This window comes from Myzus persicae, unplaced genomic scaffold, assembly GCF_001856785.1.
Source record: "Myzus persicae strain clone G006 unplaced genomic scaffold, MPER_G0061.0, whole genome shotgun sequence".
Lineage (NCBI taxonomy): Eukaryota > Metazoa > Arthropoda > Insecta > Hemiptera > Aphididae > Myzus > Myzus persicae.
The window spans coordinates 446,096-460,236 of NW_019104433.1; the positions used below are offsets into that span (position 1 = coordinate 446,096).

The following is a 14,141-nucleotide window of genomic DNA, read 5'->3' on the forward strand; positions in this document are numbered from 1 at the left end:
TGTCAATTAGTATGACAGGTAGTGAATGAATAGACGTCGTCGTGTTCAGTGTGTTGTCTGCGTTTAAAAAATACTATGTAAAAATTCTTATTTTTCGTGTTACAATGAACAAACGACGTGATTTGAGTGTGGAAGAAAAATTAGATGTCCTTAAAAAATATGACGAGCATCCGAAAATGAGCCAGCGAAAAGCAGCATGTAAGTTAAACGTGTCTCAAAGTTTACTAGATACGAGGCTGAAAAGTCAACAGGAAACCGAAAATGCATCATTAGAAAATGTGAATTCAAACCGTAAAAGAAAAAGGGTCGGTAAAGAAGAAGACGTTGAAGAAACTTTGAAACAATGGTTCACAAAAGTCAGAGAAAAAGATGGCCGAGTTATAGGACCACTGTTGCGCCCAAAAGCCGAAGATCTCGCGATCTCAATACATATTTTTAAGTAAATAGGTACGTTTTAAATTTTTTTGAGTCATTCGCCTTATTGACTCATTCGGTTAATCGACTCAAATTGTCGGGTTCCAAAGTGAGTCCAATAAGCGGGGACTACTGTATATGAAATATGATGATAAAAAATATGACGGATCACGGGTAGTTTATTTTTTAAGATATTTATTCAATAATATTGGAAGTAGTTTTTTTTTAGATATTAATTTATTAGTGTATGTATACTTCTTATCTAATAAAGGTATTAAACAATGAATTACCTACCTCCTATAAGACAAGCTTGTGTTAAAGCATAGAACATTAATGTTCGATGGTTGAAAGTAGAGAATTACAATTTACATAATTAGAAAATATACAGACTACTGACTAGATAATGAAATAGTATAACAGCAAATTTTAATATAATATAACTAGTTAATAACAGTACATTTTACATTAATTTGTTTACAGATCATGTTCTTATACAAAATGAATAACCTCATTATCAAATAACAAAATATATGCATAACAATATTTATAAATTACATACAATTTGCAATTTTCTATTTTTTGTGCTAGGTATTTGCAAGTTTTTCTTAATTTATTTATGGTTTTTTTTCCCTGAATATGGCTTTCTATAAATATGTTTATATATGCATGGTAGTATCATAAAATAATATAGGTTCCTAGTTATTTTAATATTATTATTATATAGTTATATATCATACATGGATATTTATTCTAAGGTAGTATATTGTGATATAATATTTAGTGACCTTTTTTTAAATATTGGCGGGTTGGTCTCGAGCATGGAGAATGAAGATTTCTTCATTGTCAGCCTGCTGGTCTCGAGCGGTCCGTTTCGACGATAAAAGCGTTCCTAACATCATGCCTTACCACAATTTAAGATTTATATATCCACTTTGCTTACAACATCAACCAGACCGCCGCGAAATAAAAAAAATGAAATTGGAGGGGCGAGTGTCGCTTCTATAATGTTCTATGTATATTTCTATGGAGAATTCTTATAATGCACGACGCACGTGCTATTATAATTTTGTAATATATATACATATTATGTATATTATATTAATCACAATGTTGTCAATTCTCAGATTATATTGTTCCGTGATATTGTATAATTCGGTATGAAAACGTATGATTTTAAATTAAAATATAAAATTCAAGTATTTTACATTTTAGATATTTCCTTCTTTTTGTAATAATTTTCGGTTAATCGTCAGTAAATACTATAGTTAGCAGTAGTACTCTTGTAATCTTGTCGCTTAGTTACTACTTTTTAAATTAAAATGATTTCTTTGTTGTGATTTGTGACATGTGAGTATAATTGTGAAAATACTAGGTACTGGCCATTATATTATATAGTATGCATTATTTGCGTTGAGTTTAAATTCAGGTTCATATAAAATTAATAAAAGTAAATAATATTTTATCATATAAATAATATAGGTATCAGGGTTGACGAAGCATAACGCTAATGTTTTTGGTTAAAATATTTGTGATTTCTTCAGCTTATTATTTAGCATAAGTGGTGTTTATTACTACCCAAGTTTGTAGTCATATTTATTTTGCCTTAGATTTTTTACTACTATGATAAGTTTAACACATAATTATGCGATATAGATGTGCCTGTAATGATTTCTATATATTTGACTGATGGTTATAAGTTTTAGTTATCATATCATATATTTTATTTACATACTTTTCTACATTCTACAGCTATTTCAATGAATCATTACAATTGCAGATTTAGATATTCTGTTGTCCTCGCCATTGTGGTATTTTTATAAAGCTTTCTAAGATCTGTGGGTACTTAAAAAATCTATTTTTTATAATTGTACCAGAAATATCCATCCCAACTAATGTTAGAAAAATATAATGACTGGTCTAAATTGATTAGTGAATTGTAACAACGTACATTTTACTGACGTTAGTTAGCACTCATTGCAGTCATTAAATACTATTTTTAATATGTTATACACTTATACAGGATAATATTAATTGTAATGTCATTTGTTATTATACAATTTTAATGAATATTTTTAAAAATAAAATCAACGGGTTCATAGCTTAGTCTAAACAGTTTTAAATAATAACATACGTAATGACCAAGAGTTTCAAGTCCCAACAAATAACATTTTTTACAATACTACTAAATAAATAAAAATTTTTTGGTTAAAATTACATTTTGTCAAAATTTGTACTTCACATACCTATCTCTTAATACAAAAATTGTGCATAATAGGTATACATCTTTTTTTAATCGTGACCTGAATGACCTATTGTATTAAATGTTCAAATTTTTTGCCCAAGCATGAACATTTTTATCAATACTTAAAAAAAATTTCAAATGTCTACAAAATACAAATAGCTTAAAATGTTTGAAAATATCATTGATTATTATAGTAGAAGTGGAGCGCTTCTTGGAATAACTTTTTGTGAATGACAACAAAATAACAAAAATCATTATTTTTGGATGTGAATATCCAATTCCTGTGTCGGTCGACCTACTGTGCACACATTTGCTCGTGCTGTTAATTATTTCAAATATGAGTAAATACTCATTTAAATTTAATGATTTTGAGTGATAGGTACTCCTATATATTCTAGAAGCTTAGCCTAAAACTTCTGTGAGTATTACTGCCTTCAGGACATTTTGCCTTCAACCGTTCTCAGAAAACAATGAAATGAATAAAAAAATTCAACAAAAACCAGTTACACGAACAATATTTTTAATGAACCAGTAATACACCACTCCTCTCCAATCAGAACTCGACGCACTTTAAACAAAAAGCAGTCAAAGTATTTTTATAGTACCGCTAATTAAAATTATAAATCAAAACACCATACCTACAGGCTACAACTACCTAATTAGGAAAGCCCTATTAATGTATAAAAAATATCTTCGATTTCAACTGGACCCAGGTCGTTTCGCTTGAATCACACATTTAACAACTAAATTTGGTCAGATTATCACTATTATCTTAACTTAATCACAGAATTATTACGATATAGTAGGTAATCAAAACCATTTCTTGTAGGCTGTAGCACTGTCTTGTAGTTGTCATTTGAATAGCATGTTGTATATTTGATAGGGCGTATCATTCACATGTTCCTGCGCGTACGGAAATGTATGTACTTGATTACGAATTTTACGGATTACACACACTAACATTCATTCAATTCTCACACAGTAACACAGCTCAAATATAATTGCTATATGAAATGCCTAAATCTTACTCCTTAAAACGCGTCAAGTTCCAGCCCTCTTAAATGCAAAATACTAAATTGCTAAGAGTTTTGCGAAAAAAAATTAATTAAATAGAACCAACTGATGAATAATTCACTTGCTAAAATCTTACCGGGCTACTGAAGCTCAACAGTACCTCACCAAATGTTTATAGAGCAGTTATTATCAAGTAAATTCTTAAAATAATCAAAAGTTGAATTTTTGCCAACCTAATAAAATAAAATAAACTGTATCGAATTGTTTTCAAAAAATTACATCCTCCATCACGCAACTCGACTGTGATATTGAAGAGGGACTAAAATAAAGAAGAAAAATATTTCTTAGCTAGAATTATTAATCATTATAAACGCCTGTTATAGAACATCCAAGACATCCCTATCTCTATTTTTTGTCGATTTGAAACCTGTACTACACAACAAAAATGTATTCGAACTTAAATATTTATGCCACACTGAAATTGAAATACAAGCACCGAAGTGTCCACGAATCAAAAAACAGACCTGTTTAATCTTTAAACTGCCAATACTGGCCAAATCAGAACATAATATTACACTGATTAACAACCACCAAAATGACTGCAACACCTGCGTTAAAAGTCGTGATTTCCCCCCGTCAAAGTGTGCATTATGCAATTAAAATCACCCCACCAGGTGCCATAAACGGTGGATTTAAATTTTCAAAAATCTACTCAGCAACTCCAAAAACAACAACCACTCGTTGCCCCTAACATTAAAAAAATTTTAAAATTTGAATATTTTAAATGGTTCAAAAACAGCTTAAATATTTTGAAATTATTTTGACATGTCTGGAAAATTAAAATATAAATATTTGTAGACAATTTTCGTCTATACGGTTATTAACTTAAAAAGGAAAAAAATTGATTTTTTCTAAACAAACATGTTCTGTCCTAATTTTCGTTTATTTTTTAATTAATGTTAATGTTATTGAAATGTAATACAAGATTTCTCATACGTCTGTTCTCAACCTTTATCAAAAAAAAGAAATGTCTACCAAAAAATCAAATTAAAATTTGAGCTTTTGAAGTTTAAATTTTTACAACATTGGATATTCACTTGATTTCTCATGGAGTGATTTTTTTATTTTGCTGTAATTCAAAAACGAATAACTGTAGATTCATGAGATTTTCACTGAATGTTTATATTAGCGTTTTCTATACATTTCTTTTAAATATTTCGACTCGTTTTAAGCTGTTTATGGACATTTTTATTTTTCAATTATTTTAATTTTATTTTTTTATAAATGTCGATAAAATGTTTTTTGTTGGGTCAAAAATCTTGAAATATAAACTTTTATAGTTAAGGATTGAAAATTTAAGACAAGGTTCCACGTAAGTAGGCAAGTATTTGAGGGTAAGAGGCGGGGGAAATCGCCCCCACCACCAAAGATCATATTATAGTTTATATTATAAGATTATAAATATCATTTAATCTACTATTTAAATAAATTTGTATGGTTTTAAGTTCAAAAATTGTACAGTACCGTTTATGCGTATTCCTTACACCTAGGGTAGAGGACTTGTAGCGTTCGCATATTTGTTTTACACAGTAATAAAAATAGCAGAGTAAGAAACAAATATGTCTTATGCTAAGACAAAGCTAGTTTTATAATTTTAATCTGCATATAAATGCTTATATTAAGGTTTTTTTGCTTTTAGGGCATATTTCTTTCATTTTACACTTGTTGATACATATTTTAATTAATGAGTTAAAAAGTTGGTATATAGTTTAGTCATGGTACAACCCAAAAATCTAAAAAAATATTTGAACACAGTTTTTTTGTATAGTTAATTTTTAATTTTTTTAATTTTAGAACTTTCAGCATACAACTATAATAGTTCGATAATTACAATATACAATATAGTTAGGAATAAAATGAGCATAATAAGGATACAATATGCATGAAACAGATAATTGACAATAGTAGTTTGTAGATAGTGATATAACATAATCCAATTAAAATTAAAATTACATAATAATGCCGAACCACAGAATAGATTAAATCAAATCTATTCTGTGGTTGAACAGTTAATATTAACATGTTAGATAAACATAAAAATAAAATATGCAATAGTTATTGGTAATTAAATATATAAAAGGTAGAAGAATATAATATGAAGAACCATGTCCATGTTTTTCGATTTAGCGGTATATTTAGTATTAGTTTAAGTTTAAATTTGAGCGAAATTACATATATTTAATAACCAAGAATGATGATTTAGGTTATATTGTTATAATTTAAAAATATTATTCGGGGATACTTGAACCTTCTAAAGCATATTATTATGTACAAACTTGATAACATGCAAATAATATAAATTAAACCTACTAGCTACCGTATTAATAATAATGATATAAATGTACTATAAAATATCCTAGCCTGAGTGCCGACAAACCGTCTCCGCTCAGAATCGTTTCTCGTATTCAATGATAATATATCATAGAATTAAATTTAACATCATCCATTACATTGCAGTGACCCACTTGTAACCTATGCTATACAGCAGAGCGTCACCCGCTTACCCACCATTTATGTTTTAATCCTTCCTAAAACGGGAGCACACGAGTGGCGTCCCGTAAAGAAGGTATACACGAATTGCGTCTCTAAAATCCATGACGCAATTAGTGTATTTTAATTATTGCTTCTTAAACAACTAACATTGAAATAAATAACAAATAAATAAATTACAATTATAAATATATCACAAGCCAATAAAAAATGTGTATCAAATGTAATAAAAATGTAAATAAACGTTGAATCACTTATATCTAATCAAAATCAATATAGTCCATAATATAATAAAATAAATAGTAATATTGATATCAATCCAAGGAAAACTCCCCTGAAAACGAAGTAAAAATTCTACTACCTCACGCATATGGTGGGACGCAACTAAGGTGCCCCGCCTAAAACTACCCTAAAACAATTTTTAATGCTGTGGCAATAATATGAAAATCTGAGAAAATGTATAATCTTAAAAGAAATGTAGGTAGGTACTTAATAACATGTAAGTGAAATTATGTAACCGTATCCGATATGCACATATTTTAAATTGGATAGATGACGTCACGCTTAAAACTCTACTTATATTTAAACATTGAAGTAATTATTGTCCGAAAACAATTTTCAGACCCCCATTTTTTATTTTTATTAATAGTTAATCTAATTTTGTTTTTAACACTCAAAAGTTAAAAGTTTTATGGAAACTTACAATTAGCTTATTTAGGTAGTTAAGTTTTTTTAAATACATAAATAGCCAATAATATAGTTTATATGGTTAAAACGTAAATGTTTATGCAATATATTCATCGCCAATAATAATTATATTATATTTAATTTTGGTAGGTATTTAACTATTTATAAATTAACATAACTTGGATTTGATCAAAAGTAATTCATTATATTTATTAAGTTTATATCATTAAAATTCAGTTAATTTAAGAAAATTAAATTTTAAAAAGTTAAGTCAAAAAGTTAAAATTAACTTAACTTTAACTTTTTAACTCGTGTATGTCTAGGCTTGGTTGTATGTGCATTTTATTCAAAGCTAATTTTTTTTTGTTTTACTTATCTTAGAGTTATATTTATTAATTATTGGTTTAGTTACAAGTAGGTATATATATAATGCTATTTCTTGAACTCAACTCTATGACCTTAGGTGTTCACACTTTTTGTGCAGGGTGTGCGGCTACACATCCGAAACTGCAGACAATATTACATACTTGATGTTTTTGATTCATTTAAAAATATTATTGTAATTTTTAACTGCTGGTAAAATGTGTGACACCTAAGTATAAAACATATATTTTTTGTCTATGTATTTTAAACTGGAAAAAACTTGACCTTTATTTAAATGATAAAGTTAATCAATTGTTTAATATCCTGCATCTGTATGACTGAGTATAGTAAGACGATGGAGATTCCCTAACTAAAATTATTCTAAAAAGCCCACAAAAAATCTGCAGATGGCTATGTTTCTAAATGTACCTATCTATATCATTTTAGTTTAATTGATAAAATATATTTGTAATTGTTTTAATATTTTTGTCTTTTAGGAACTGATATATACATCAAATATGTTTGATTTTATAAAAATACCATTCAGAGATAGTAAAGTATCAATTACACGTCCATTTCTTTGTGATAAAGTCAAACAATTTGGTATCTGTGAAGGATCATGTCCAGAACGTCATGATTTATGTAAAACACTTGATAAAGAATGTCTCAATATTCCCACAAAATGTTTGATTAGTGTGCGACTGACAAAAATCATCAGTGCTTCACATTTTTATGGCAGAATTCTTAAGTATAGTACTAAAAAGAATCCTACAAAAGATCAAGATTGGATTAGCGTTGATGACTTGTTTGAAAGAATAAAATATGAATTAAAAAACATCAACTCAACACCAAATACTATCATTTTATGTAAAACCTTTACCATTGGGGAAATGGTTATGGTCCAAACTGAACAAGGAGAATTTTATCGAGCAGTGATCTTGAATATATATTATGGTTGGCTTACAGTTAAAGTAAAAGTTATTTTAATTGACATGGGACATACAGAAGAAGTTAGTTCAAATAAAATATTTGTATTGCCAAGCCATTTAAAAGAACACAGGCCTGTAGCTGTTGAAATCATCATATCTTCCATGGAACCAGTGGTAGAGGCAGGTTCTGTACTCAGTTGGCCAGTTAATACAACAAATCTTGTACGTAGTTTATTAGAACCAAGTATTTTGACAGATTTAGAATTTATTTGCAAAGTTGAACTTATATTAGGAATAAATATATGGGTTGATTGGATCTTAGCAAAAAAATGTATTAAATGTTCTCACTTTGCATGTAAACTGTATAAAAGTCCTTTGATATTACCAAATGAATTAATTAAACGCAATTTTGCAAGACAGAATTCTTTGCTCATTGACAAATTAACAAACTTAGATAAAGATGCCCGTGTATGGAAAAAAAATGTATTTATTGAAAAACCTTTAATCATTAAAAAACCAAATATATCATTATTTTCATGTGATAAACCAAAAAATGAAATTGACGAAGTGATAAAAGTACAATGGGCTCACTTGTCTGAGCAAATAATCTCAAATGTAACTGTTTGTTATGTAGATGGTCCAAAATGTTTTTTTGTTATTAATATGGAATTTTATGGAAGAGTTATTGCTCTTCAAAGAGACATTGATGATGCCATCAGTAAAACAACTATTGAAAAATTAACTTACGCTACTGTAGGAAATGTATGTTTAGCCTTAGCACCTGAACAAAATAAATATAACCGTGTTATTATTCTACAAATCAATCATAAAAAAGCTAAAGTTCTTTTTGTAGATTATGGTGAATTTTACGAAGTTGAAATTGATAATTTATTGACTATACCTTCAAGCTTAATAACAAAGTTACCATTTCAAGTAATTGAGTGTAGTTTAAGTGGTTTTAATATTATTTTACAGACAGATATTGTAGATCAGTTCAATAATCGTTTGTTGGAACTTACAGATACTGCGATACACTTAAAAGTTCTTTCTTCTACCACAAATGCAAAGTTTACTGGAACCCATTATGAAGTTGTATTGTTTAAAAATGATGTAAATATAAATGTCTCTATGGCTGATGAATTTAGTATGTATGTTGATAATACTCAAATACAAATTATTTTAAGCTCAAATTATAAATACAAGGAACATGAAACTGAAAATACCATCATCGATGATGATGATGATGATGAACTCGATGAAGAAGAATTAAAATGTCAGATGGATTTATTGGAGAGTTTATTCAAATATTCAAATCAAACAAATGAAACTCAAACTGTGCCAAATTCAATAAATGAAAAAAAAAATGAGTCAGATTTAAAATCAGTAAATAAAGATAATGTAATTGCAAACATAGAACAGAAGAAATGTAAAAAGATTGAAAAAAAATATTGCCTGGATTGCAATGTGACTCCAGTGGTGCCTCAATGTTTTTGGCATCAAGATGATACATGGATTTATCTTAAATTGAATATTTTATCTGTAAACGATTATAATACCTCATATACAATGAATACTATAACAATAAATGTTGAAACAAATTCTGTATCCTATTCCTTTACAGCAGTTTTATTTGGGCTTATAATAGATAAACTATGTACTTGTCGTGTAGGTTTTGATGGAATTTTCATAAAAGCACAAAAACTAATCAAAGTTAAATACCATTGGCCTAGACTTTTAAAATGTACAAAAAAGCATAAATATATTATTTATGATACAGAATTTTGCATTGCTGAAGGTAAAAACTTGAATTTGTGGTGTAAAATTTTGAATAGTTACAAAATAAAGGCTCATGGTGAACAGTTAAGTGTAGAGTATCCTGATTCTGATTATGAAGATAGTGTTTATGATGAAAATGGCATTTTTGAAGATTGATTAAAAATAATGTTTGGTATCATAATTATTTTATATTTAAATGTTAAATTTATATCATTGTTTAATACAGAAAACATTGTTCTAAGCATCTTAACATTTACAAACTTTAAGTTTGTTACCTTTTTTTTTAATACACAATTTCAGTTTATTTATATGTAACAAAGTAATATGATAGTCACTATTGAAAATTATTACTTATAAATAAATAGTATTTATTATAGTTTATAATTAAATTTGAGTACAAATATGTTTTAAAAAATACTTTAAATTGAAAATTGTTTAGTTATAAATAAATGAAAATTTTTATAGTTTATAAATAAATGTGAATACAAATATGTTTTGAATTTTTATAATTGTGTGTATATTTTTAAATATTGTTAAAAAAGTGTGTGTGTTTTAATATACACCAAGTGTATTGACACCAATAGTAGGTACCTATATGATATTTTCTATAAAAATATTTAAACGACTCTAAATGCTACTTTAATATTAATAAAATAAAATATAAAAATTGTAAATCTCAATGTCTAAAATGTAAGTGTAAAGCGTTATACAATAGTTTGAATTGTTTTAAATATTGATAAAAAATGATTGTAAGTCAAGTTTTTTTCATACAAATACATACTTAATACTTAAATTAATCTTATATCTGTTAATTAATTAATACAAAATAATCAGTATTGTCCATTCTGCTCTAATTATTGCAGTTAATATATATTTTAATTCATAATTGTTGGATGTATTTACTTATTAAGATGACGTAGGTAATACAATATTATGTTACTGTTTGACTGTTAATTGTAATACATAACATGTTTCAGTAGTTATTATAAATGACCAGTGGTTATAAGCCATGTGTTGTCTAAAACAATAAAACAAAAGTTAAATTTAGGTATTGTTCTTTTATACTTACAATGTAGTTAACCATCATTACTAAATTACTAAAAAAGCAAACAAGTTTGATGTAACAGAATCACTTTGTATTAGCTATTATTACCTATTGAATATTAGATTTTAGTAAAACCGTAACTCGTAGGTTGGTTTTAAGAAAAAGTAAATTGTAAATCTGAGTATTTTCACACCATTCATTTCGTTGTTTATTGCGACTTTCAGTTGGATTGATATTTGATAAATAATTGCAAATTTTTAATAATATATATGTGTGTTCTTGTCACCAAGGCACCAAGTAGGTACTATATGGTATTTTCTATAAAAATACTTAAACCACTAAATTTTACTTTAATTTTCTTGAAATGAAACTAATAAATTAGGTTACACTGGTTAGTTTAAACTTAAATGTGCAATCAAAAATAAATAGTTAGGTTGTTAATTAGTTGTTATAGATTTTTTTTTTGAAAGATAAATATTTTTTAGTATGTGCCTTGGTTTTAATAAATATTTCAAAAATTTAAACTCTAAGCCACAGTTCTCAGATCTTAAAATTTGTATTATTGAGTTTGGTGCTAAAATGTTTTGTTGTAATTTTAAGTGTACCTATATAGTTTATTTTAATATTAGTATACAATAAATATAACATTTTGTCGAAATATGAAAACATATTATGCAGTTAGCATTATGTTTGCAAAAAAAAAAAAATTATCTGGTTAAAACTTTTACATTTGAAAAAATGATTGAAATTTCCAAAATATATATTTTTTTAATCGCCCTCTACTAATTTGTGATTACACATGCCACATAGATAATGTGAATAATAAATTTAAAAAAATGATAAAATTCGTAACTCTTAAAACATCATCGATAGTTCTTTATTTCAAAAATATAACTTTCATAATAAAATAATCGATGGTTATGAAAATAAATAACCTATTTAAGTGTAATATATTGGATGTATAGCATAGAACATAATAGAAGAAGCCCCAACTTACTATTAAAATACCATACTGTTCACAGAAAACGTATTTTAGTTAACCTCACAGATATGCAATATAATATCTAAACTAGATCGCTAACTACTATACATTGACAAGCAGGACGGGTGGTGTCACTTTTTTAACATTTAGGTTGTGGGCTATGCCTATGGTATTTTATCAAATCCGTCTAATGATGAATTAGGGTTGTCAGACGATAACACTTTACAGAGCTCACAAACAAAGCGACATTTTTTTGGCGTCGGCTGTTATCACTAGTTAGCAATCTAGTTTATTATCTATATCTGAGGGTTGACCTGGATCACGGGCATCGGGCATAGGACTGTTTTTTGTGACATTCATGATAGGTAATGATAATGATGATTGTAAAAATTAAACCACTTTACTTGAGTATGAATAAATTAATTTTAATTTATGCTAACTTGCTAATTACTACCTACTAAATAACGTATAGCTTATAATATTAAAAATGATTATAAGTAATATTTTATGATATGTTTATTGGAATGACATATTAAAAAAAAAAGATTCCAACTTCAAGCCGAGTCGCATGGTTCTATGCTATATAGGGGAGTCGGCCATTTAGCAATTGTATATATCTACGAGTGATTCATGCAACATATGAACTTGAAATACTTCGTATACTTAAACTCTTCGCGTACGTGGTGCATACAGATCGTATAAAATATTTATAAGACCATGATTAAACAATAATTTATAAAATATGTGTAATAGTCTAAGTTGACTTAAATTATTCAAAATATCGAATAAATTAATAAAATAATGAAAAGAATGTCGGAAAAAGATGTAAGACATCAAATATAAAAAATGTTTGCAAATTAAGCCTCAAAATTGAATTCATTAGTATTTAGTAGGTAGGTACTTATTAGGTACCTACCTAATTTAAACTAGGTGTTTAGGAAGCAATGATTTATAATTAACTAGAAAATAATGTATTTTCCTACAAATTCATTTCCTTAGTGATAAGTGTAGCCGCTGGAAAAGTTGTGATAAAGCGACGTATCATAATATTACTTATATTAATTTATAATTATATATAAATAGTCATTCACATATTGATTCATGATCACATATTATGATGACTCATGTTAAGAGGGAACTTCCATTTAAGATATAGGTGCTGGTGATTATGGAAGCTGTTACCCGAACCGTATACCTATAATGTATTTAAACTTAATTTTCACTAATTCATTATAATTAAACGAATATTTTTCAAATTAATTAAATATCAAATATATTACAAAAATCACAATTTCCATTTTTCGGTAGATTCATAAAAAAAATATTAACCTCGTGTAAATCAGCTATCGGGTATAGGTACATCAACTTTTTGGATTTGAGAATTGCATTTCTCCAAGACCATGTACACGGAGGTACCTATACATTGTTCTGTCTTCTGTGACATTTCAAAAACCATTATTTTATAGTTTATACGTCTCCAAGTTAATCGCTTTCGTTTTCGAATTTTCGATGTATAATTATTGATGGTACCTATATGAATATTTACTCCATAAAAGTGTATACCATTCTTTGTTAGATTTAATAACTTCCATATTTTTGCCAAAAAAAAATTTTTAATTTCGTATGGTAATGTATAACGCGGAGACTGAGATGTAACTGACACTTAACGTTCTACACAAAACATCAAAACATGAAGTAGTAAATAGTAGGTATGATAGGTAGTTAACATCGATAATTTTATCATCACAATCATCCAAATTCGTACGAAGTTCGTAATTTTTTTAAACTTTTATTGTATTCAATACTCCATTTGTAGGTAATACGTGTATGGTGTATACGAAATAACGCATATACCTAGTGTCTTAGTTGTTAAATCTCTGAATTGGTTGGTTATAATAATTTATGATTAAAACGAAAATGATTATTTAATTTAAAAAATCATATAATTGGTAGGTCGCTACCATAGATATATACATTGATTAAATATCAATGATATATATAAACAACTAGATAGCCAACTATCTCCAAGCACTGTACAGAATTTTGAAGTTTGTCCGCCATTTATCTAAACGGCAATGTTTACATTGTTATGTGATAAGTGATAACACGATATAGATAACTGACAAAACCCATTGTGGT

At 27.3% G+C, this 14,141-nt stretch overlaps 2 protein-coding genes across 3 annotated transcripts in view; both read left to right on the forward strand.

Moving 5' to 3' along the window:
• The window catches only part of LOC111042148, a 56,028-nt gene that overhangs the window by 17,703 nt on the left and 24,184 nt on the right, over positions 1-14,141 (forward strand). The window lies entirely within an intron of this gene.
• Positions 367-10,317, forward strand: LOC111042147 (putative ATP-dependent RNA helicase TDRD12). 2 transcript variants are annotated; one of them, XM_022326670.1, is made up of 2 exons: positions 367-447; positions 7,768-10,317. In XM_022326670.1, the coding sequence occupies exon 2, from the start codon at positions 7,789-7,791 to the stop codon at positions 10,129-10,131; it is 2,343 nt and encodes a 780-aa protein (XP_022182362.1). In that variant the 5' UTR covers positions 367-447; positions 7,768-7,788; the 3' UTR covers positions 10,132-10,317. The 2 variants fall into 2 exon arrangements, with proteins under 2 accessions (XP_022182362.1, XP_022182360.1); XM_022326668.1 differs by lacking the exon at positions 367-447 and adding an exon at positions 1,444-1,761.

Coding starts and splice junctions, on each gene's coding strand:
- LOC111042147 (XM_022326670.1), top strand. CDS start 7,789: ATGTTTGATTTTATAAAAATACCATTCAGAGATAGTAAAGTATCAATT.